This window comes from Filicampus tigris, chromosome 2 (assembly GCF_054856515.1).
Source record: "Filicampus tigris isolate MCC_2025a chromosome 2, RoL_Ftig_1.0, whole genome shotgun sequence".
NCBI classification, from domain to species: domain Eukaryota; kingdom Metazoa; phylum Chordata; class Actinopteri; order Syngnathiformes; family Syngnathidae; genus Filicampus; species Filicampus tigris.
In genome coordinates this window covers 4,922,965-4,946,577 of record NC_141218.1, presented here as the reverse complement: position 1 = coordinate 4,946,577, position 23,613 = coordinate 4,922,965, and the positions used below count along the sequence as shown (strand labels likewise).

Genomic DNA, 23,613 nt, shown 5'->3' with positions numbered 1-23,613 from the left:
TTATTTACAAATTTACTTTTTTCTGTACATAGAACAATATTATATTTTAGTTCTACAAATCATGAAGAAAAATATGGGCTCGTGATTTTTATGACTAATGTTCCTAGTCGGAAGCTACAACCAGTGCACAGAAAGCTGGCAAGAGTGAACTTTATTTCAACGCTAAATGGGGAGTTCAAACCAACTCCCAGGTTTACCACAGATACTTCAGATATATGCCATTAGGAGGGGAATAATTAGGACATTTCAGGCCAGTTTGTGGTGATTATATTGTGTTGTTATTCATAGTAACGCAGTTATGCCTGAACAGTGACGTCATAAAGGGCGACACTGTTGTTGTCCGCGAGACCGGATAATTTGAAAACAAGTACAATTTCTTGAGTTTTTGTCTGCAAAAAGAAAGACTTCGGAAGCCCGTGCACGTCGGTCGCCACGCTTGGAGGAAGTGATTCCGACATGGCAGGTGGCGGTGGCCTTTTGTTTTGATGACTGTTAGGACCTCGCGGGGACAACATGCCGACTACTTCATCGAGCAAGTAAGAAGCAAACAAATTGTTTCTGAATGCAAATCAAAACGGGGATTCTTGCAGGAAAAACGAATAAAAAAATACAAAGTATCAAATAAGGTGCATTTCAAATTTACACATATTGGAGCACAGACAAGAAAGAAAAATTAACACAAGTAGTTATGTCTCAATTTTACTTGTTTCCATTTTATTTTAATACATGAGAAAAATATTTGTCATGTCAATATCAATAATAAATCCGGAGAATGAGGGTATACTGTGTTTCTGTTTGGCACAGTGAATATGATATTTTCCCCAGTAACAAATGATATTACTGTCTGAAACTAAATTCCAAGTCATTCATATGGCACAATTAAAAATGTGGAACATCAATGACTTTAAGCGATTTCCAAGTTTTTATGTCTGTTCAGAAGCATTGAGATGTTGTGCAGCTCTTGTTCATTATCGAATTTCCAAAGTGAAAACTACATTATGTTGTTCCAGTGACCCGGAACCCGAATGGCTGGATAGCGTCCAGAAAAATGGCGAGCTCTTCTATTTGGAGTTGAGCGAGGGCGAGGAGGAGGCAGCGGCCGCCCAAAGCACGCTGGCTCGGATCTCCCGAAAAAAACTGTGTGAGTCCCGCAATCAAGGAGGCGCGAGGGAGGACTCGGTGTCATCGGTGTCCGTCCGGAAGACGCAGCTCAAGACTGTGTTCGTCTACCTCAACCCGAAACGTCTCGGCGGCTCGGGTGCGCTCCCTCTTCTGGAGGCTTTGCTGGGGGTGGTGCATCGGCCATGTCAGCCGGATGGTGCCTCGGTTGGACGGGAGGGAAGGCTGACGGTGGACGGGTTGACTCCCGGAAGCCCTGCCAGCAAGTGCAACCGTATCCTAATTGGTGAGGCGAAAATGTTGTCGCCATCAGTGATGCCGGTCACATGTTAGAAAGTAATGCGTATAGTAATTTTTCAAGGTAACTTTAGCAACACCGGTTGCCACGCCAACGACGGGTCCCGAACCTCGTCGGCTCGTTTCCTCAAAGCCGTCGACTTTGCTGTGCCCCGCAGGCGATGTTCTTGTTGCCGTGGACGACGTGAACGTGAGCGCCGAAAACATCGAGCAAGTTCTGGCGTGCATTGCGGGACCAACTCAGGTGTGACGCCAAGTTCATCAACAACGACTTTTCTCCCTTTTGAAAGGATTCAACATCCTCACTTTTTCAAAAGAAAGGCTTCATTACCATTATTGTTTTTCAAGTTTCTTTTGCTGTTACCACATTGTTTGTTGAACAAACAATCTCCCCCTTCAGGTGAGGCTCACCTTGGCGACATCCACGAATACAAATGGCGCCGCCGGACCGGATTGCGTGGCCACGGCCTTCGCGCCTGTCAGCCCACCGGTGCCTCTTCTGCTTGGCGAGGACGCGTCCCGGCCGCAGATGTCCGTCAACCACGTCCCGCACGCGCTCATGTACCTGTCACTTAAAATGGACGCCACGTCGCCACAGGACGAGGTCCATCCCGAAGTCCGTCCGCAGCTGTATGTCATGCCGGCATGTTTCTAAAAAGACGGCTGTCTCCGTTCTGGTGTGCGCAGGAGGAGATCTTGTACCAGTACCCGGCGTCGGAGGCGGCCGCCCGGCTAAAGGGTGCGAGAGGAATTTTCTTGACATTGTGCGACATGCTGGACAGCGTCACAGGAGGTCACATTGTCAGGTACTGAAGGCACCAGGCAAGGCAATTCAGCTTTAATTCCATAGCGCATTTCATACAAGTTAACTGCTTCACATATTTAAAAATACAACATCTAAAAGCATTTTACAAACAGAAGAATTGAAGGCATTTAAAAGCAAAGTAAAGAAATAAATAAGTAGCTTACTAAAATGACTAAAAGAGTGTACAGTGCAAGATTTGGCAAAAAAATATTTTGAAAGTACTTTAATAGACCTTAATCATAGTTATGGAGGAAAAACAGATTCGAACCTGATTTACAAACATTTAAACTGACTTGACCTCTGTTGGCAGCTTATTCCATTTGTATGCAGCATAACAGCTAAATGCTGCTTCGCCGTGTTTACATTCAACTCTGGCCTCTGCTAATCAACCCCAGTCTGCAGACCTCAAGAGCCCTACTGGTTTTATATTTAATAAGCATTATCCCCAAACCGTTCAGTGATTTGTAGACCAGTAGCATCATTTTCAAATCAATGCTACTTTACGACTCGAGTAATATTTTCTGATCTCTTTGTAATGGCCTGCTTTGGCACGCTAGCACCCACTCAAACCGCTTTTGTCAAACCGCACGCTTGACTGCTCCTTTAGTTCAACGCTTCTGCTGGACAAGCATCTGGTGCACGTGGGCTACTGCAAGGAAGGCGACGCCCTGCTGGTGGTCGGACTCCCTGCTGAGAGGTAAACGGCCGCCGCGGGAGGGTTCCTGGTAGGGCTGAACAATTTATCGAATTCATTTCGGTCGGTGGATTTATTTATTGATTGTGTTTGTTCAAAAATCAATGGAAAGAGGATCATATAAAAAATAATTGCATATTAAATCGTAATATTAAGGAAGGGGGGGTGGGGGAATCTCAATTTATTTATATTTCACAATCAGTCCGAGTTCCTGGCTGGTGCTCTGGCGATGAGCATGTCTGAAGATTGTCAAATTTCCTTCCAGTGTCCCTTTGCCGTGCCTGCAGTCGCTGGTGGGCAATGCCGTGCGGACGTTGCGAGTCATGTACGGATCCTTGGACAGGTCGGCCGCGCGCGCACAGCGACAAGCGGTTGACGCGTCTGGTGTTTGAGTCGTGCGTTTTATCGGTGCGCCTCCGCAGGGCCTTCGGCGGGACCGAGCACACGCCGCAGCTGGACCAGTTCTTCCGCTTGTTCTTCCTGCGGCTCATCCGGCCGTCGGATTCCGCCTCGGCGCCGCCCACCGACAACTCCGGCAGCATCTTCCTCGACGGGCTGCCGGCTGTGCGGTGGCTCACGCTGCCCGAGCGAGTCAAAGTGAGCGATTACGTCGGTTTTCATGAATTGAGATGCCATTCGACCGTTACAGCCCCTTAAAACACCACAATATTTTGATTACATGACTTCGCGGAAGAAAAATAGCGCTGTGTTGTATAAAAATATTATACAGAAAACCCACCTCCATCGCGTGCGTAGCCTTTGCCGTTTACGGCCGACAATTTTGTTTTTTTTATGGTCTTTTAACAGAAAAGAATACAAACACACTTAAAGACATATTATATTGACAGAAAGCAAGTGCAATGTAAAAGACATAAATAATGTGCAGAGTGGGCCAGGCGTGTGTTTACAGTCAACAATTCATGGCCAAAGATGTACATTATAAAATGAACCTACAGTCGTTGCTTTCTGTAGGCGTAAAAAGCAGGATTAGTTTAATAATAATATTCTACATGACTTCATGTTATTTTCAATTTATGAAAATACAAATAATATGAATTGTCATGTTTTGTCTGTGATTCTACAGATTTTACAGATGTTTTTGTCGTGTTAGTGCTTCAGTATCGGTATTGAGATACTTTATGGAAGTCTGAATTTTGGCATTGTGTTCTAATCAATACTTTGGAACGTGTGGCGTCCTCACAGACGGACGTGGACTCTGTCCTCACTGACCTTGAGGCCTCTGACTTTGGAGAAATGGTGAGCTGAGCTGCATTTTATGGTTGTCACGCGCGGATCTCCACCTGATGTCCTTTCCCCCCCCCCCCCCCACCTGTCAGTCAGAGGATTTCTTTTGTCTACGCCGTCTGTACGGGATCGTGGGCTCTTGTCTCTTCTACAAGGCGAGTAGAAGCCTCCGTCGTGAGGTTCTTTCCTTCAAAGTGGTCAAGAAGTCCGAACGCTTGGGCTTGTCGCCAACAGTCCTACCTGATCGCCAACCATCTTCCCAAAGAGGACCTGCTGGACGTGTGTCTGTACATGCAGCACCACTGCCTGCTGCACGCGGCTTCCCGGCGGCGGGTGGGCCGGCTGGTCATCTGGCGCGAGGTCTTTCTTCAGGGTTCCTTTCCAGGACGCCGCTTCCTCCTCATCGTGGGCTTGGTAAGTACAAGAGGAGAAATGAATGCTTACGCTCGATGGGCGGAGCCATGGAGGCCCACCCAGATTGACAGACTGCCCACCCAGTGAGATTCATGAAAAAATATATACTTTTATTTTTTTTGTAATTCTAATGAAATTAATTTTGAATTTGGCTTTCGTTGTGTTTTTTTTAAACATTGTATTGAATGTCAAGAATAGAATAATTGTGGTTGTCTTAAGGCTTGAATATACGATGTGTCGCGACAGGAGGATTGTGCTCAGTGAGGGGAAATATTCAGGCCCACCTATTAGCTACGTTCTGGCTCCGCCCCTGGCATCATTTCCTTATAAATGCGTCCTTTCTAAATAAGTTCTTTCTTTATGCTCAAGTTGAGCGTGAATGCAAAATCGGTCGGACCAATTTTCATGCGCCACTATGTGTATGGCCACGAATCAGAATCAAGGTGATTAAAGTTGACGAAATAACAAAAATTTGAAAAAGGTTTTTTGTTCGAAAAATAAATAAATAAAAATGTAACTTCATCAAATGTTTTATAAAAGTAACTATAACTATAAGCCAAATGTCCTTCATTTTTGTCTTTGTCAACTAATATCATACATGAGCTTTCGGGGTTCATTTGAAATGTATTTGTTTACGTACTTCTGTAAGTCCGTACATTATTTTGTTTATTTCATTTTGATGTTTGTGTATTTTGGGTGACTTCAGGAAATGTCATCAAATTTCAAGGTGAACAAATGACATTCGGGGTTGACCTTAACATTATGTAAGAGTGTGTGTGTGTGTGTGTGTGTCCCGTCAGAGGTGCTGGCTGCAGTGTGTGCTGCTGGAGGTCGGCGGCTGCGCAGCGCATTCCGATGCATCTCCGGGACCCGACTGTGTTTATGTGGATCAGGTGCAGCGCTTGCAGCAACATGATGGTTAGCGGATTTGCGGCAAAACCCTAACCACGCCGCGGCCTCAGGTGAAGGCCACATTGCTACGATTGGAGACGCTGGAGGAGGCCGTGGAAGAACGTCTGAGCGCCCCCGCCGCCCCGCGCCTCTTCAGTGCCGACGTGTTCCTGCAAGCTGGCACGTCCCAGGCCCGCCTGGACGGCGTGTGCGGGGAGAAGGCCCGAGACTGGGGTGGTGAGGGATACGCCGACGCCGGGTCAGGTTCTCCAGCGAAGATCCTGGGTGGGCGTCAGGACTCGCCTGATGCGAGTGGAGGCATCTTCAAGGTAACGACTGCATCAAAGTGTTGGAAGCATTACCCGACTGATTAATCGGCCAATATTTTTTTTTTTTGGGGGGGGGAATCACCAAAAATACAGATGATTTTTTTTTAAACACATTACAACATATGACAAAGGTAAAGACATTAAAAAAAATTGCAAATGTTGTTTTTTCTGTCTCTTGTAAAGTTAAATACTAAAGGACAAAGTATTATTTCACATTCAAATGTTCTACCTGTAATTCATATCTTTGTTGTTGTAAGCACTGTGGCACCAACAAATAAGTTATATTATTTATTTTCAATTATTTTAATCAAGCAGCCGATTTAATGGGTTACCGGAATTTTATTCTGTCTAATATCCAAATTTACATCAGTGTCAAAAAACCCTTTTATCGCTCAGACCCTAGTTGAAAGTAAGGTGAAAAAATTTCAGGAATTTTCAAAATTGTAAACTGGTATAGTAATAATCCAAGAAGCACAAAATTTAAGATTGTTTTTTATTGAGAATTTAAATATTTTTGGGGGGAAAATATCCTTCATGATATAGTAAAGTTATGAGTCGTCGCTTGGTCGAATTTAATTAATTTTTTTCTGCCTTTGTGTTGCGAGCCAAATTTTTAGATCCGAGCAAGCTGAAAGACAAGACTAAAAAATTTTTTTTTTTTCTTAATTTATGTTTGAATGTGATACCTTTCTGTTAAATGACCCTTAATTCCCTGTTAATCATCATGAAAAGTTTAAATTTGGAATACAATGACCCCCCACTATTCGTTAAATAGCAAAAATAAACCATGGTAAATAACTGTTTTCAGTCATTCAATTATTCAACACAAACAGACAACCTTCCCATGAGGCTCATTAATAGCATTGGCTAGCATAATCGGGCTTTGCTTGTTGCTCTTCTTTCCATCAGGTCCAGTGGATGAAGCCCTCGAATTCGTTCCACCTGGGCACACTCATGAAGTCTCTGAGTAGGAGGGACACGGACGAGATGACCAACGCCACCAGGTTTGTGTGTCCTCACGTTTTTCTTGCAAACGTTCGCGGCCCGAACTGAGCTGTCCCGTCTGATTCTGTGTGCGACAGGCTGAGCGTGGGTGCTGAGAACATCTTGTTCCACTATGTGCTCATGGAAACAGTCCAGGGAATCTTTATTGCGCCCACGCAAACGGAGGAGGCTCAGCTCGGCGGATCCATTCACCCGTTGCTCGTTCGCAACTTTTACCGCTGCTGCCTGTCCATTCGGGCAGTGTTCAAAGAGCACATGCTGTTGCAAGTAAGCATAAAATCAATAAGAGGCCAAAGCATGTTCTTGTCACACTCAGTTGAACTTTAGTGTAAAGCTGACATATAAAAGAGAATTAAACATGAAATATTCAAACCCCAAAAAGTTCCATCAAACCATAACATTTTATCGATAGTTGTAGCTAACAGGCTTCAGCATAAATGTTATGTAATTATAAACACAGACGGAGAAGCAACGGATACCAACAGAGCATAAAAGAGAGGATTAATCGTTGTATATTCAAACACAAATGTCCAACCAAACCATAAAGTTTTGTGTTAAAAAAGGCATAGCATATTTGAACACAAATGCTCAACCAAACCATAACATTTTGTTTCACTAAAGTTGTAGCTAGCAGGCGTTAGCATAGACGTTACACAACTGTAAACCGTCAAACATGAACTTACACGAAGCGGCAACTTAGACACGTTTAATGTATATTCAAACAAATGTTGAACAAATCCATAAAATGTTATCGAACAAAAGTTGTAGCTAGCAGGCATTAGCATCCATGTTATGTCACTATAAAGCTTCAAATAACTCCTGCGTGTACACTCAGAGCAGCAACACATTCAAAGAGAGAATGAAATGTATATTTAGACATCCTTATTCAAATCATAAGATTCTGTCAAATGAAACTCTTAGCTAACGTGCATTAGCATTAATGAAGAACCACAATACACAGTAGTAGGGGGAATCCCATTTGCTCTATTTATTTGAATTTATCTTTGGAGTATCATCTCACATTAGCTTTCCCCCTTCAGGGCCAGCGGGCAGCAGACAGGCCTCGGGGTTTGGGCCTAGTCAAAGAGCACGGGGTCCTGTTCCAGTGTGTACCTGAAAAGTGGACAGACCAGAGGAAACCTGCTCCCAGCCTGACATACTGGGTCATTGGGTACATCCGCCTCGGGGCTGCAAGGCAAACTTCCCCCGCGTACAATCACACAGTTAAGCTCACGTTTAGCCCTTGTGCTGTTTTTGTTGTTGTTTTTTTTTTTCATTTTATAGGCGATTGTTGCTGGAGCCCGTTCCTCAAGAGTTGTACGTGTGTTTTCACGACTCCGTACCAGAGGTCCCCGTGGAGATGGCCTTCAGACTCTCCTTTGGTTTGGCCACTTGATGTAATGACTGGACCAGAAGACTTTTGTCACTGAAACTGAATGTTGTGATGACGCCAGCGTTGGGAGAGTTTGGGATTTTTCTATTGTACTTCGTTGGATGACGCAAGGAAAAACGTTGAAAGCAAGCACTCTGGGCGGACTCAGAAGAAAAACGGACCAGGCAAAGACAAAGGATAGCGGTGAAGATTTTGGTCTTTAAATATACAAGCTTTAATTATCTTTGTGTTCATTCTCCAGTAAACTTCCACTGGGACTGACGAATAAACAGATTGACGCAAGCACATTTTGCCTTTTACTTGGAGAACAGTTGACGCGAGGCTTCTTTTCTCAAAGCGATGTTATGCGGTTGTCCACGTCTTGACAGTGAGAGTAAGTCCTGTCAGCTAACTGCATGTTCCTCTTGTAGCACTGCAGGCTGCACAGAGGGACGCCCGTTTTGGCGCAGCTGTATTTCTTGCGGTTGGAGCAGCCGCTCACCCCGCAGCTCACGGGCACCAGGGGCGGCGGAGGGGACGGCGCGGCGGAGGGCGCGGGGACGCCCGCGGGGAAGGAGATGGTCACGCCTCGGGCCGAGTCGCTGTAGCGGACGATGGGGCACTGGCTCTGCTTGGACTTCTTCTCTCGCGTGCTTTTGATCTTGGCCTTGCTGGTCTTGGTGAGTCTCTCGATGGTCTGGTTCTTGTTCTCCTCCGCCTTCTTGGCCGCCTGCAAGCGTCGCTTCCGAGCGCGCTCCTCCCGCTTCTGCATCATCTCGGCGGTCATCTCCTTCTCCTTGTAGCCCATGGGCAGCTCCATGAGGGGCTGGATCTGCTGCTTGTGGAGCAGCGCTTTCTGAAAAGCCCAAAGCGTCTTTGATTGAGCGCACGCGTTGACCGCCCCCGGCACACTGCCCCTCCTCCTTCCCCTCACCTGTCGGGCCGTGAGCAGGGACTCGTCGACCTCCTTCTTCAGCTCGCCGTTGTCGTCGAGCTCACCCTTCTCCAGAGCGTCCAGCCACCTCTCCTCCTCGTCCACGGGCACCCCCAACATGGAGTCCGAGTCCATGTCGGGCAGAGGAGACGTTGCCATGTTGCTGTCTTCATCTGAGACGGACAAGACGGGAGAAACAGGAACGTGCACGCAGACGTTTGTGGAGGCAGGAGCACAAGCCACAAAAAAGGCCACCCATGGTCAAAATTATTCACGCTGTTAAAGTAAACCAGTAATGTACATGAATTTATGCTAGCAGTCAGCAAAACTGTTTACAAAGGGGAAACGGGAAGCTGCAGCATATAAATTGTCTACACACACTTCATGCAAGATTCTCACAATTTAAAAATACTTAAGGAAATTGGTGACAGTCTTTTTTTTAATGTTTTATATATTGATTCATATAAAAATAAAAAAAGGGCTCCATGCAAAAAAGAGGCTGATGCCACAGCACCAAATGGGTCTATCTGTCGACGTGCCTGAGTCTCAGTGCAACTACATGAAACCAAATGCAATGTTCCTTCTTGGGCAGTGTGTCGTTTTTCTTGCTGGCTTTTTGCCTTCCCATCTTTCTTAAAACAGCATTACATCTACATCAGTCTGACTCTTCATGGACATAAGAGCAGTTGCTTGCTGGTGAGATAAGCTTCCATATGATCCCATTTGTCGGCCAATCACAAAAAGGTTCTGTGATGAAAATCATTGCTGCAGGGTTCACTGTACTTATTCTCACCCAGCCAAGCCCGATACTGCTCCAGGGGCACAGAAGGCTCGTCATCCTCTTCTTCCTCATCCTCCGCCTCATCATCATCGTCGTCATCATCATCATCATCGTCATCATCATCATCATCCACAATCATCAGTGGTGAGGGAGGACAAGCCACACCAGGGTGCACGGTGAAAGTAGGAACACTGGAGGGTCAAAGCAAGCAGCAATGAACACGGATGTGCATTTGTGCACCTGAGTGTTCCTCGTGGTCGTCTCACCTTTTTGTCCCCAGTGTCTGTCCTCCCAATTTGATTTTGAGTCGCAGCTGCGGGGGCGGGCGAGGGGCGACGACGGGCTCCGAAACCTCAGAGAGGCCGTGGTGCTTCCTCTTGTGCCGCTTGTGTTTTTTGTGCTTGTGCTTGTGCAGGCCGTGTGGTCCCACGCTGCCTTCGCCTGCGCGTGAAAACAGATGGGCTTTTTTTTTTTTTTTCAAATCAAACACTTTTGAGAGCTTTGCAGGTTTTAAAGTTCTTACATTTACACAATATGCACATCAAGGGAGTAGACACTTACCGAGGAATCTGGAATGAACCACGTCTTTCCTTTTCCCCATTGAAATTACTACAGTGGCAGAAGCTCTTTAGTCCATGGCAGCAACCACTCCAAACAGAATAAGTCCACAAAAAATTGACTTCCGCTGCAACGTACCGACAAGTGTAATTTTTGTAACCATAAAAGTGGGATTTAGTGGCCGCAACCTTAAATAGTATGATGTAAATACTTAAGTTGCATTTTTGGAAACAAGGTAATGCTAACAACACGCAATGTACGCATCCTCATCTACTTCCGCCTATTAATTGCTGTCATGTTGACACTTACTGCCCTCTACTGGCAGCGGGCTGTACAGCATTAGCAACGCTTGGTTCGGGATGAACTTCTTACTGTACGAAACGCAGACGTGTCTTGTGCTGGCCTACCTTTACAAACGCGATTTGACCTTTATTTTATTTACTGTTGGTTCAGTTGACGTTTACGAAATGTACTCGACGAAGTGGAACCCCTCATTGGATCCAAGGGGATCGGTCTGGGAAAAGCACAGGCTATGTGACGTCACAAGCCTGCGACAATATTGACTTCCAATATTGAGTTGGTCATTCATTGGGATTCATATCTCGGGATATGACAAGAGTTGTAAAGTTGTAGCGGTTTCAAAAAGGCTGGTCAAATTATTAGGAACACGTGACTGGAGGTCCTGCGAGTGGTTTGCAGAGGAAGTCTGTTTACAGAAACATGAATTACGCTCGATTTCTCACGGCCGTCAGTGCAGCAAGAAAGCCGTCGCCCATCAGAATGCTGAGTGAGTGTCCAGGAAAAAATAAACACAAAAAAAGCACTTTTTGTGCACACGAAAAGTATTGACAGTGCACATTTCACATTCACATGATTTCCCCCCCTCAAAATGCTACACACAACATCTCATACTGACATGATGAGTCATTATTTTTTTGAATGCTTGCAGTATACTTGAGGAACTACCATTCCTCTTTACAGCACATCTCAATTTATATCAGGTTGGATTGAGTTTTATATTGCAAAATGCAAACTTAATTCCATTGTAATTTAATAGAATGTCTGATTTTGTTTTGTCATAAGCAGACGCCGGATCCATGCTAAATAATTATCTTGCCCACATAATGTAAGGGCATACTGAGCTTTTAATATTCAATTTTTGGAGTTTTTAATTGATCAATCATAATTGATCTTTTTAACGCGCTAAGCACTTTTTTTGCACGTCAGGTTAAGGAATTGCTTGAAGATATCGAGCCCATAAAATGTACAATGATAAACATTCGTTCAGAAATACCAATGAAAAAGCTAATGACTTGTAATGTGTATGTAAAAGCTTAGAGTCGAAAATTAAAGTGGAGCGCTGTGAATACTTTGCAGATGCCCAAATAATATTGTAACGCCCTTCAGTGTGGTCAAAGATGCTCACTGTCGCCGATGCAATCTGTTTGCTGTTTTAATAACAGAACGCAACGAAATAGAACACATTCACACAAGAGCTGCTGGCGGCCACATCTCCCGCCCATGCGCTCCACACTCAGACTGACTGCTCCAGCCCAACTTCCCCCTTTTTATTTTTTTTTTCCCCAACTTCCCCCAATTTAGCTCATCCCCTCTCTATGACGTCACTCGCTACTCACAGATTCAGCCTTCACATGCACAAATACTGAAGAACAGATGTAATATCATTACACTATGCTTTACTTACTCTCTTTGTCCTGCTCTCACGGTATGCTGTGCGTCTGAAGCCGAGCTGCAGCAGCGCTCGCCCCCATCTCTGATTTCACTGGCCGCAGGGGCACCCAACCCCAACACGTTCCCCTTCGAGTCGGCCGTCATCAAGGTCAAGAACGGCCCGGAGGTCTCCTTCGACCCGGTGGCCATGAAAAGGGCCCTCCAGTACTCCACCTCCAACGGGTAACATGCTTCACGTTGGGACAGCAGGAACCCTTACAACTGATGGCTTCAAATTAACCCATATTGTTGTTTAATTAAAAAAAAAAAGGGTTAAACACAGCAGTTGTTAAGGGTGTATAGTGTAAACTGAAATGTTTGAGGTGCTTTACATAAAAAATAAAAACACATCTACTCACAAAATTCTTATATCCACACTAACCTCTTATATGCACACTAACAAATTCACAAAGCTCTGACACACACAACAAACTCGCATGAAAAAAAACGTTCACACAAAAAAATCACACAACTAAACACCTCTCTCGTACATCAAACGACCTCTCACTAACCCAAAAACTCTCAGGTACCCAAAAAACTTGTCATATACAAAAACCTCCCACTTCTACCAAAACACTCTTATTCTCAACAAACTCCCTCACCTTCATCCAGAGACCTCTCATACACCCCCAAAACTCTTATACACTGAAAACCCTCTCTCACCTGACAAAACAACTCTCTCACACACACACCATGAACTGTTTGTTATACACAGCAAAAACACACACCCAAATCTCACACTCTAAACAACTGCTTTAACACACAAAAAAAATCTCACTCACACCAGAAAAAAAAAACTCTCATATGACAAAATAGACCTGAGAAAAAAAAATAGAGGAAAAAAAAAGAAACATTTTTTTGGAAAACATGAAGTTCAACTTAAAAATGCACGTGGGAGCTGAAAATGAAATGCATGAGGTGCTACATTGGACAAAAACAACATTTATGTCTCTCTCTCTCTCTCTCTCTCTCTCTCACACACACACATGCACGAGGTCAATGTCACTTTTGGCCTGTATGACACAGCTCACAGAAACGTGTAACCTCGATGCAGAATCCCAGAGCTGCTGACGTGGATGAAGAAGCTGCAAAAGAGGCTCCACGACCCGCCGACGGCTGCCTTCGGTCCCGAGGAGGGACAGATGGATGTGTGTGTGACCACAGGGAGCCAGGAGGGACTCTGCAAGGTACGTGCCCTCACCCCCCCCTTTTTTTTTTTTTTTTTTCGCGCTTCCTGGCGCCATTTCAGCTTCCGTGTGGCGTGGCAGGTGTTCGAGATGCTGGTCAGCCCAGGAGATGACGTCCTGCTGGACTCGCCCACCTACCCCGGAACGCTGGCGGCGGTAAGATCGCGTCGCCCCCCCCCGCCCCCAGAAGTGACAAAATCTCATCCAAACCTGCACCTCTTGTCTACATAACGCAGCTCCAGCCGCTGGGTTGCAACATCATCAACGTCGCCAGTGATCAGCACGGCATGATACCGGCAGCCCTCAAGGAAGTCTTGTCCCGTTGGCACCCGTCAGATGTTGGCAGACCCAAGATCCTCTACACCATTCCCAACGGGGGGAACCCCACTGGGGCATCCATGACTGTACAGAGGAAGAGAGAAGTCTACCAGGTGGCCTTTCCGTCCATTTGACTGCTTAGACCGCTCGCACGCTGACCGATGCGGAATGTCAAAGAATCTTTCATAACAGTGAAATCCTTCATACTTCTCGCGAGCATCCATCAAGATGATCAAGTTCACATCTTACAACACAAAAAAAAGATGGCCGAGAAGTCATCGTGTATCCTACCATCCACTGTAAGGGTTCATGAAATCAAAAGCACACATAAACCAGCCAGCTAAAGCCAATTTGTGGCAGGCTTTTGTGCTTTTTGGACCTAGATATGACACCTCTGCAATTAATTAAGTAAAGAAAAAAAAAAAAAGGACTGACATAACTTACAAAAGGAAGCCATCTAGCAAAAAGGCAAATACAATGTGTATTGGGGAATTTTGGTGTATGTGTGTCTTTGATTTCATGAACGCCTGACTGTGGATTCTGTAAGAAACAATAACTTCTCAGCCATGTGCACTGCTTTGTTTTGTTGTCACCCTGGGTAGCCCGCTGAAAAATTTCCAACACTGCCCCTGTATCGAAACTAGCTGATCCAAATGCACATTAGCTTTCACGTGATAAAAATACATTTCCCATTTTTAAGCGGGCGACCCCACACCATTGCCAAGCCGCAAAATACATGATATTCCGTATATTCCTTTACAACAGTCCTGAACTAAATTTAACTTGATATGCGCCTGTGGACGAAGTAGCGAAGCTTCCAGCCTCAGTCAGCAAAATGTACGGCAGCCATGATGGGTGCCGGGTGTGGGACATTTGAGTGAATGGTGGCGAGCGAGCCCAGAAAATATATCGTGGCTATATAATGTATATAACGTGGCTTAATGTCCGAAAGCCGTGATCATGGGATAGTTTATGTTGGCTGTGCACAGCTGGCGAGGTTGTACGACATGCTCATCATCGAGGACGACCCCTACTACTTCCTGCAGTTTGACAAGCCTTGGGCGCCCACCTTCCTCTCCATGGACGTGGACGGGCGCATCATCAGAACCGACTCCTTCTCCAAAATCCTGTCTTCGGGGTAAGGCCACTCCTAGCCCCTTGGCGTGATCCGCCGTGCCGCTCACTTTTTGGCAACTTCAACCGAATGTTTGACCGCCTCAGCTTGAGGATCGGCTTCGTGACCGGGCCCAAGCCACTGGTGGAGCGGGTGGTGCTGCACATCCAGGCCTCCACCATGCACACCAGCACCTTCACACAGGTGAGTCCTTTTTGTGGCCGCTCACTCACACCTACGAATGAAATATTGGGAACGTTTCCAATCACGACTATGGTGACTGAAACAATCACGCTTATAGTGGTGGTATCACAGTGTTGCAAATGGAAACTGAAACAAAAACAATTTGCGTCACACAACAAATGATGGGAGGCCACATAGGACCATTTTATCTGAACTTTTTTCTAGGAGAAAACCCCTGTTTTTCATGCATTATGCATATTGGGGCTTCATCAGCGTTTTTGAATTATTCAAATAATAACCAAAAAAAAAAATAATTCCTGAATAAAAAAAGAATAACGCATGAAGATACACTTAAATGAAGATAAAAGAGAGTAGTAGAAAGGGGCGAAATTTATTAATAATAATTTTTTTCACAGATTAGGAAGAATATATTCCCAGTCCGTATGTGTTCATACGTCTTTTGTGTGTGAGTATTCGTTATATGAAGGTAAATCCCTCCCGTGATACCTAATGCTAATTTTTGCTCGGCTGCGAATAGGGTTTTCCATTGAGTGCTAGCATCAAGCTAAAATGAACAATTTTGTGAACTTAAATTTACAATGTGTGTAATTGTTTTTGTTGTGTATTTAGTTTCACCGCAAACTCCCAACTGGGATGCCATTGGATTCTCACACTTTTAATGATCGCGAGACGCCCAAATCGAAATAACCCCTTTAAAAGTGATCAAGGTTCAAGAAGCCAGTGGGAAGACGCTAATTGCGATATTAATGATAATGAATGTACAAACAGTCAAAGCAACTGTTTAAAATGTTGTCACCGTTTTATCCGCACTCACAGTCAATCTCGCCCTTCTTCCTGTGCAGCTCATGGTGTCGCAACTGTTGCACAGCTGGGGCCAAGATGGCTTTCTTCAGCACATAGACGGGTATGTTGTCCCCGCAGCGTTTGGCAAAGACAAACATTTGAAGTCATTCTTTTTTTTTTTCTTCTTGCCACAGGGTGATAGAGTTCTACAGAAAACAGCGAGATGCCATGATTAGCTCCGCTCACAAGTGGCTCACAGGTACACTCTGCACAAATTGCAACGTAAAGAACCAACACCGAACTTAAACATTCTGAAATATTCTCAAGACATTTTTGGAAGAACAGTCTATAGACTGACAAGGCAAAAGTTAAACTTTTTGTAAGGTATGTGTCTCGTTACATCAGGTGTAATGTAAAAGTATTTCAGAAAAACAACATGTCAAGTTAAATGTATTTCTATACTGTAGCCCTTAAAGCGAAAGTCAACCCAAACATATTTTTTCCAGAATATTTTCTGTGCAGGCGCAGTAGTATAAACAGAGCATTCTGATTAATATTGCATTTGTGGAATATGAGAAATCTGCTCGTTTTTAGCTAGCTCGGTGGGGGCGGCCATTTTGTCACTTCTGTCGACTGAAGATGACATTGAAGTTACTCAGGGCTCAGATAACGACCTATCATGGCTCAGTTTCAGAAAACAGATGAGCAGCTGTGATGTCATCTTCAGTCGACAGAAGTGACAAAATGGCCGTCCCCTGAGATGGCTAAAAGTGGGTGCATTTTGCTGCTTAACTTATATTCCACAAACGCAATATTAATCAGAATGCCGTATTTCAACGAGTGGGCCTGAATAGAACATATTCTGGGGGGAAAACAAAATCTTTACATTATGTTCTATGCGCCCCGTTTGTGGAACATCAGTTAAGCAGCAAAATCCACCCGTTTTTAGCCATCTCAGGGGTTGGCCATTTTGTCCGAAAATGGCATCACAGTTGCTCAGGTAACAACCAATCACGACTCACCTGTTTTCTGAAGCTGAGCCATGATTGGATGCGACATGATTGGAGAAGCGGGTCCTCCTCAAAAGCCGGCCCGGATGGTCAATAACGAAACCTCAGATCTTGTCCAGATCAGTCGGAACGCCAACGACAAACATGGTGGCGTTAGTAGTGTGATGGCTGCTTTGACACTTCAGGACCTGGTCACTGATTGTTGCTGCTCCCCACAACCCTGAACAGGATAAGCAATATAGAAAATGGGTGGATGGAGAAACATTTCTAGTGTTTGTTTGTTTTCTTGTCGAACATGCTCAGGTTTGGCCAAATGGCACACCCCCTCGGCAGGGATGTTTCTGTGGATGGAGCTGATGGGAGTCGGTGATACCCGGCGGCTCATCATGGAGAAGGCGTTGGAGAAGGAGGTCTGTAGCGGGTGGCGTAATAGAGCGTAGCACTGGCTTTTGCAGCAACCAGGTGGCATGTGTTTACGTACCGTATGCGCCGCTTTGAAAAGGTGCTGCTGGTCCCAGGAGGTGTGTTCATGATCGACAGCAGCGAGCCGTGTTCTTACGTCAGGGCGGCGTTTTCGCTGTCCGCGCCTGAACAGATTGATGAAGTACGCACGTGCGTTTTAAAACACACACCCGCCCATTATGCAAAACACTGAATGTCTGCATTTCCCTGCCAACAGGCCTTCAAACGCCTCGCCAGTCTCATCAGAGAGGCCTCGTGATGTGGGATGAACCATTTTGGAAAATAATCCAATTGCAGTTTTTTTCCCCTCAATATTGCAACTCAGATTTCATTGTGATTCTGTTTTTCAAGATCCTCTTCTCTTATATTTTTTTCTACAAATACAAGCAATTTTCTGTGATTCAACTGCCATTGACGAATTTACTTGTCTTTTCACAGCTATTCAAGACATGAATTTATTTATTTATATATATTTTTTTCAAATTTTTTCAAATGTTAGGGTAAAAAAAGGGTCCGAAAATGTCTGGCAGTGAATGAGTTAAAATAATCATTTATGATACATGAATTGATCTTTCTGTAGATTTGGCATATGATAAGATAAAGACAAATGAATCATGAATTAATATAGACGGTTTATTTACATCAATTGCAATTGTAAATTTAGTAAACACTTTGACGAAATACTTTGAAGTGAGGCGTAATCTGAATTATCAAGACAGTCTAAATAGATAAATAAATAAATACATTAATAACATATATATACAGTGTATTTTTTTAAATGTGTTTGATGATATTAAAATTGAGAAACGATGCAAAGAAATAAATGTTTGAGAAAGCAAATAATTTTTCACTGCGCTGCAGGTATGTGTGTATTCTTTTTCAATCTTGAATCTTTTTCAACACTTTCTAGTATTGTATTCTGGAGGAGCAGTGTTCTGTAATTACGTAGCTAGCTGAGACAAAAAGGAATCTGCCAGTGACCTGAACTGGAAAGAAATCCTTTGATTCGTTTTGCCGAATGCGGAAGTCAACTTATATGTTTAGTGTGACTAGTTACCACCTTACGAGAACCAGACATGTGACTTTTGGGAGAATATTCTATGGACAGATGAGACAAAAGTTTTGGGCAGGCGTGTGTCTCATTACATCTGGTGTAAAAGTAATGCAGCATTTCAGTTAACATGATGGTGATCGTGTGATGGTTTGGGGCTGCTTTGACACTTCAGGACCCGGATGACATGTTGGGATTGATGGAACTATAAATTCTGGCTCTTTTCCAGATAATCCTGAGCAATGGTCAGCCATCATCCCTCAAAAATTCACACCATTTTTTTAAAAACACTTTTGAAGTTAAATGTGACAAAATGCTGCTAATGCTGGCACCATATTGTGTTGTGTAAAAGTATGCCGTATATCACATAATCAACCCATTTTTTGAAAAAAAAAACAAAACAAAAAAAACTTTTAATCTTGACCTTTTCCCTTCATAGTCAAATTAGTCATATTAGTGGGCATGAAGGGGAAGACATCCTTCATGCATATCTTGTAAATATTAAAATATTTGGGACATTCAGTTAGTGGGTCAAAGACAAAGGAGAAGTAGAAAAGTGGGTTCTTAGGTAGAAAGAGAAGAGGAAAGCAAAGAGCCTAGAACTGAAAGTGGGCCTAGTTTGAATGTTGGGACTGACAGGAAAAGCTCAGCATTTGGTCGACGTGCGTGATGAGGAGCGCTGGACGGATGCAAGTCAGCAGCGCCTCACTGCGGCCAAGCATTTTGAGGCATGAAAAAAGCGGCTTTTGACGGCAGGTCCGGACTCGAGCATCGTCGCCCCGTCTTGTCCCAGCTGACAAGCCCTGATATGTGAGTACCAAAGTCCACAAATACCAAAAAAGAGGCGAAACGCCGTCGCGAAGTTACCGCAGCGCCTTCGACAAATCCGCCAACGTCGTCGACGTGCTGTGGAGGATTTCCGTTGTTTTCAACGCGACCCCACTGCGACATTCTTCGAGACGAGAGAAGAGGAGAGCCCGAAAAGAAAACGTAAAACGTTTCTCGTTTTTTTTGTCGCAACAGGAAGCCAATGTGCTTAATTTCCGTCCGCATTATTTGCTCTCTGTAGCAGCTGCTTGCTTCGAAGGCTCCCGTGACAAAGAACCACCATCCAGTTCATAGCCGTATCCCACACCCGTTTGAGCACAACAGTTGAATGTACACAATATATATAACCACGTATATTATACCGAACTGTAATAATATGGCGGCGCAAAAAAAGTACCACTATCAGAAAGTGCAGTCGTACGTGTTGTGTAATCTTCCATTTTAGTCGTCGGTCGGCCCCTTCGTTGGTTCTGTAACGAGGCCAAGAAGAAAACGGGGCCGCTTTTTTCCTGATCGGGGTTTCGTTTCTAACCAACAAATATTTGGCTGCAAAAGTGGAAAATTCACCTCTCTTCTACATATGACCGCAAGCGCTTATAAGGAAAAGAGTCGACTGGTTTACGATAAAATTGGGAACGTCTCCTTCGGACAGTGGTGGCAAGTAACGAAGTATAATTACTCCCTTGAGTAGGTGTTCAGTTATCTTTACTTGAGTATTTATATCTGTGACAACTCTTGACTTTTACTGTTCACATTTGTAAACAGATCTATACTTTCCGCCTTGCTGTGTCAGAATATTCGTACTTTATTAAGGATGCAACAATTAATTGAGTATCAAATTAAAGTATTTTGATAATCCAGTATTTATTCTCTTAAAAATTCAGCAAGTCCTTGAAATTTGACCCTTTTAACAATAAATAATAAACACAAATCATAACTTAATGTGCATTACATTTATTATACATGTATGTTTTTGTTTGATAGGTTCAGATTGTGCTAAAATAAGGGCAAATGAACCATGAATTAATATGTTACAGTTTAATGATCTACTTGAATTTGTGGCGTTAATTTGATTTTTGACTTGCAGTTTTTTTAAGCGTTCGCTCTGTCAACTTGACAGAATTCTAGCAGACAAGTGTGGTATAATTGTAAATCATAAAACAGATTACAACAAAAAATGCAAACAAATCTGTGGCTTTATCATTTTATCTTTCTTGCAACAATAATCAACATGGGGACATTTGCACACAACAAACTATTATCAACATTTTTGACGGTTACAAACCAAACCAGAAACTGAATCATCATCACTTTGTAGGTGCATTTCCTCCACTCTCACCGTGAAATAATGTTCTGTTTTTGAACAAAGGGACGTAAGTTATATACGTATTTTTTCCTGATCTGATTTATCGATTAATCGTCAAAATAATCAGCAGTCAGTGATTCAAATAATCGTTAGTTATAGCCCTGCATAACTGACTGTGCAAATTATTTTTTGTACTCGAATATCCATATTATATTACAATATTTATAAGCAGATCTGTACCAACTTGTTTTCAGTGAGATGTTTCCCGCCGCTCAACCGAGATAGCCAGTCAGCCAGCACGGCGCCGTCGGACGGAGGAATGACCTGCTGACACGCCGACAGTCCCCCTAAATAAAAAGCCATGTCGCCGGCCGCTGGACTGGAGTTTGTGCTTACGGTGTGGCTGGTGGCCTTTCACGCCGCCGCCTCGTCGGGAGATGGAAGTGGCACCGACGGGACGGACGGCGGCGGCAGCGGCGGGTCCGTCCCGGCCGTGCTCGCCGCTACGAGCCAGCTGATCGCCCGCGAGGGAAGCTGTGTGCTGATTGACTGCAACGTCAGCGGCGAGCCCTTCCCCAGCATCAAGTGGTTCAACTCTCACGGCGACCTCGTCGACACGGACGCCGGTGGCGGTAAGACGGGCTTGACCCTTCCGTGAATACAAGTTTTTCTTTCAATAGCAAAAGTGTTGTGTTTTTTTTTTTTCCGGGGGGTTGTCGTTGTTTACTCTGTTTCCGAATAACGCCGTTGTCGACAGGTGGCAAGTGGTGGTTGTTGGAGAACGGCGTCCTCAACATCACCGGCATCGAATTTGCCGACCGCGGCAAGTACACGTGCGTGGCGTCCAACGCGCACGGCGCCTCCAACTGCACGGTGACGCTGCGCGTGGTCTTCACCAAGGGCGACATGGGCGTCTACTACATGGTGGTGTGCCTGGTCACCTTCACCATCATCATGGCGCTCAACGTCACGCGCCTCTGCATGATGAGCAGCCACCTCAAGAAGACGGAGAAAGCCATCAACGAGTTCTTCCGCACCGAGGGCGCCGAGAAGCTGCAGAAGGCCTTTGAGATCGCCAAGCGCATCCCCATCATCACGTCCACCAAGACGCTCGAGCTGGCCAAGGTCACGCAGTTCAAGACCATGGAGCTGGCGCGCTACATCGAGGAGCTGGCGCGCAGCATCCCGCTGCCGCCGCTCATCATGAACTGCCGCACCTTCATGGAGGAGATCCTGGAGGTGGTGGGCGTGGAGGAGATGAGGCACACCTTCCTCAGGCAGGCGCCCGAGGGCCGGCGGCCCGGCTGCGGGGACGCAGGCGGCGCCGGCCCCAGGGACGTGCTCACCCTCCTGCGGGAGCGGGACAGGGGCCGGCAGCTGGAGCGCAGCGAATCGCCCGCCGCCGACTCCGACAACTCGTCGGTGCAGGAGCAGCCGCAGCACATCGCCATCCAGGTGTCGGTGCACCCGCAGCTGGAACCGGCGCCCGCCCCGCCCCTCGACGACCACGCGCAAGGGAGCGCGGGCGACGAGGCCGTCGCCAAGAGCCCGCCGCCCTGTCAGATTTTTTACGAGAGTCACGTGTGACGAGGAAGACGACTCTCAAAAGGAATTAAAAAGAAAAAAAAAAAAGCTCAGCGGGCGGTTCCAGCAACCGACCAATCAGATGCCAGCGTTTCATTTTGTGTCACGCTTGAATGTAAACTCCCATCAGCAAAGAAATGTCGACTTCTACCACAAGCGGGTGCGGAAATGTCTCCTTTTGTTCCTGTTGCAATCTGGCTATCATTCGTTCTTTCCGTTTTCACTGAGCAACTTTTGATTCATTCCGTAATGTCTTGGCGCCAAGGTTATTCTAGTTCATCAAACCTAACCCGAAAACTAAAATTGAAAAAACTGAAACTACATCTTGCGTGTGTAAAACTAAGATTTTAGCGACAATTTTCTTTTTTCGTTTTTGTTAATTAATATCATAAACTTTTTGTCATAAACGTATTGATTAAAAGTTTTTTTGTGCTTGCTGTATGTCCACACGGAAGGGAAGGTCAAATAGTCGTTTGAGAATTGTAGTTTATTGTACTTTATTACAGAATACTTAGTGACCTTTTTTTTTCTTGCACTCGACAAATACAGTATTTAAAAGAAAATACAAAAACTAAAGCGAAACGTTGTGGAAAAATAAAAACTAACAAACCTGCTCTGAAAACTAATTCAAACTAACTGAATTTAAAAAACAAAAGTCAAAACGAACTATATTGAAAAACCCAAAGATATTATAACCCTGCTTGCATTCCTATAATAGTGTAGTGACAGTTTTACTTACAGAATGACATTACAAGAACTATCAAGTTGTAAATGGAAGTATTTCTGAATAAGTCTTTAAGCTAAATTGAAAAAAATAACGTAATTTTGAGAACATTGTGTGGATCTCAAGAGTCAAAATTAAATCTTACTATTACTACTATACTATTGTGCAAATAAAAATGCTGATATAAATACTAAACTTTTAAACTGGCCCTTCCTTTTGGCTCTGATTACGTATTCATTCATTTCCGGTTTTTGGAAAGCGTTATTGGAGCGCCATTTTCCGTTTTTTAAGAAATAGTAGCTTGGCAGTTAGCATGACCTAGCGGTCTTCTGTTAATTAGTACTCATCCTTTTGTTATAACTATACTCGTCAGAAATAAAGTTTATTTACCGCCATGGTGGTGACGATTAGTGATTTTTAGAGGAGCGGATGCATGACACTAGCAACCCAGACGCGCTTAGTTAAAAAAAAAAAATTACACTGAGGAAAAATTTGGCTTCTCGGTGCATGCTGTTAGTGAAAAACAAGTCAATCTTGAATTTGTTGGTGAATTGACAGAACGAATGATACCGATTTGTTCTCCCGCGCCCATCTTTTGAGTTGTTCTGTTCCATAACCGACCTGATCTGATGGTGCGCCATCTGCGCTGCGCGAGAGCCACGTGGGACATTTGGTTGGATCGTCTCTTCTCTGCTACTTACCGGTGCTCTCCTGATGCCTTTTCTAAGTGAATACAAGCGATGATGAAACAAAACGTGTCTTTCATTTCACATCAGGGCTGGGCAATATGGCCCTCAAATAAAATCATCCCCCCCCCCAAAAATCCAACTTTGCATTTTTTTTTTTTCTTCCTTTACTTACAGAAAA

General features: G+C 44.5%; 4 protein-coding genes and 1 long non-coding RNA gene across 10 annotated transcripts; 3 read left to right on the top strand and 2 right to left on the bottom strand.

The window, feature by feature from the left end:
- Positions 1-54: 54 nt before the first annotated feature.
- On the top strand, positions 55-9,527 carry intu (inturned planar cell polarity protein). Of its 4 annotated transcripts, none has more exons than XR_015089846.1 (17): positions 55-536; positions 1,011-1,405; positions 1,575-1,660; positions 1,817-2,020; positions 2,104-2,222; positions 2,829-2,918; positions 3,181-3,258; positions 3,338-3,512; positions 4,119-4,172; positions 4,253-4,315; positions 4,395-4,574; positions 5,375-5,467; positions 5,537-5,794; positions 6,704-6,798; positions 6,877-7,066; positions 7,840-8,375; positions 8,603-9,527. XR_015089846.1 is itself a non-coding variant. In XM_086053529.1 (17 exons), exons 1-17 carry the CDS (start codon positions 514-516, stop codon positions 8,193-8,195), a joined length of 2,370 nt encoding a protein of 789 aa, XP_085909655.1. In that variant the 5' UTR covers positions 56-513; the 3' UTR covers positions 8,196-8,474. The 4 variants fall into 4 exon arrangements, 3 of the variants coding, with proteins under 3 accessions (XP_085909643.1, XP_085909655.1, XP_085909665.1); XM_086053529.1 differs by lacking the exon at positions 8,603-9,527 and having other exon boundaries at positions 56-536; positions 7,840-7,994; positions 8,084-8,474; XM_086053539.1 differs by lacking the exon at positions 8,603-9,527 and having other exon boundaries at positions 58-536; positions 7,840-7,970; positions 8,084-8,474.
- On the bottom strand, positions 7,764-10,995 carry ino80b (INO80 complex subunit B). Of its 2 annotated transcripts, XM_086053606.1 has the most exons (6): positions 10,852-10,995; positions 10,448-10,571; positions 10,153-10,327; positions 9,899-10,077; positions 9,106-9,278; positions 7,764-9,027 (listed from the first exon to the last, which is right to left on the bottom strand). In XM_086053606.1, exons 2-6 carry the CDS (start codon positions 10,485-10,487, stop codon positions 8,524-8,526), a joined length of 1,071 nt encoding a protein of 356 aa, XP_085909732.1. In that variant the 5' UTR covers positions 10,488-10,571; positions 10,852-10,995; the 3' UTR covers positions 7,764-8,523. The 2 variants fall into 2 exon arrangements, with proteins under 2 accessions (XP_085909732.1, XP_085909723.1); XM_086053597.1 differs by lacking the exon at positions 10,852-10,995 and having other exon boundaries at positions 10,448-10,806.
- On the top strand, positions 10,769-18,009 carry aadat (aminoadipate aminotransferase). The gene is made up of 12 exons (XM_086053552.1): positions 10,769-11,231; positions 12,190-12,358; positions 13,230-13,362; positions 13,444-13,518; positions 13,599-13,793; positions 14,670-14,818; positions 14,902-14,998; positions 15,841-15,902; positions 15,976-16,040; positions 17,095-17,201; positions 17,294-17,395; positions 17,471-18,009. Exons 1-12 carry the CDS (start codon positions 11,165-11,167, stop codon positions 17,510-17,512), a joined length of 1,263 nt encoding a protein of 420 aa, XP_085909678.1. The 5' UTR covers positions 10,769-11,164; the 3' UTR covers positions 17,513-18,009.
- LOC147150996 (uncharacterized) lies at positions 12,159-17,484 on the bottom strand. Its single transcript, XR_015089859.1, has 4 exons — positions 16,804-17,484; positions 15,813-15,987; positions 14,750-15,029; positions 12,159-13,764 (listed from the first exon to the last, which is right to left on the bottom strand). It is a non-coding gene; the product is annotated as an uncharacterized LOC147150996 (long non-coding RNA).
- A 936-nt stretch (positions 18,010-18,945) lies between the features above and the next one.
- Positions 18,946-23,580, top strand: mfap3l (microfibril associated protein 3 like). Of its 2 annotated transcripts, none has more exons than XM_086053579.1 (3): positions 18,946-19,114; positions 20,693-21,070; positions 21,196-23,579. In XM_086053579.1, exons 2-3 carry the CDS (start codon positions 20,800-20,802, stop codon positions 22,023-22,025), a joined length of 1,101 nt encoding a protein of 366 aa, XP_085909705.1. In that variant the 5' UTR covers positions 18,946-19,114; positions 20,693-20,799; the 3' UTR covers positions 22,026-23,579. The 2 variants fall into 2 exon arrangements, with proteins under 2 accessions (XP_085909705.1, XP_085909712.1); XM_086053586.1 differs by lacking the exon at positions 18,946-19,114 and adding an exon at positions 19,121-19,294 and having other exon boundaries at positions 21,196-23,580.
- Positions 23,581-23,613: the final 33 nt, after the last annotated feature.

Excerpts from the sequence above, each read along its gene's own strand:
- intu (XM_086053517.1), top strand. The coding sequence starts at position 514 with ATGCCGACTACTTCATCGAGCAA. Across the intron at positions 1,406-1,574 it reads GTGCAACCGTATCCTAATTG|GCGATGTTCTTGTTGCCGTG; the intron begins GTGAGGCGAAAA and ends TGTGCCCCGCAG. Across the intron at positions 6,799-6,876 it reads GAGATGACCAACGCCACCAG|GCTGAGCGTGGGTGCTGAGA; the intron begins GTTTGTGTGTCC and ends TGTGTGCGACAG.
- ino80b (XM_086053606.1), bottom strand. The coding sequence starts at position 10,487 with ATGGGGAAAAGGAAAGACGTGGTTCATTCCAGATTCCTCG. Across the intron at positions 10,328-10,447 it reads GGTTCATTCCAGATTCCTCG|GCGAAGGCAGCGTGGGACCA; the intron begins GTAAGTGTCTAC and ends TTTCACGCGCAG. Across the intron at positions 9,279-9,898 it reads GCAGTATCGGGCTTGGCTGG|ATGAAGACAGCAACATGGCA; the intron begins GTGAGAATAAGT and ends TGTCCGTCTCAG.
- aadat (XM_086053552.1), top strand. The coding sequence starts at position 11,165 with ATGAATTACGCTCGATTTCTCACGGCCGTCAGTGCAGCAAGAAAGCCG. Across the intron at positions 12,359-13,229 it reads CAGTACTCCACCTCCAACGG|AATCCCAGAGCTGCTGACGT; the intron begins GTAACATGCTTC and ends ACCTCGATGCAG. Across the intron at positions 13,519-13,598 it reads ACCCCGGAACGCTGGCGGCG|CTCCAGCCGCTGGGTTGCAA; the intron begins GTAAGATCGCGT and ends TACATAACGCAG.
- mfap3l (XM_086053586.1), top strand. The coding sequence starts at position 20,800 with ATGTCGCCGGCCGCTGGACTGGAGTTTGTGCTTACGGTGTGGCTGGTG. Across the intron at positions 21,071-21,195 it reads CGACACGGACGCCGGTGGCG|GTGGCAAGTGGTGGTTGTTG; the intron begins GTAAGACGGGCT and ends CGTTGTCGACAG.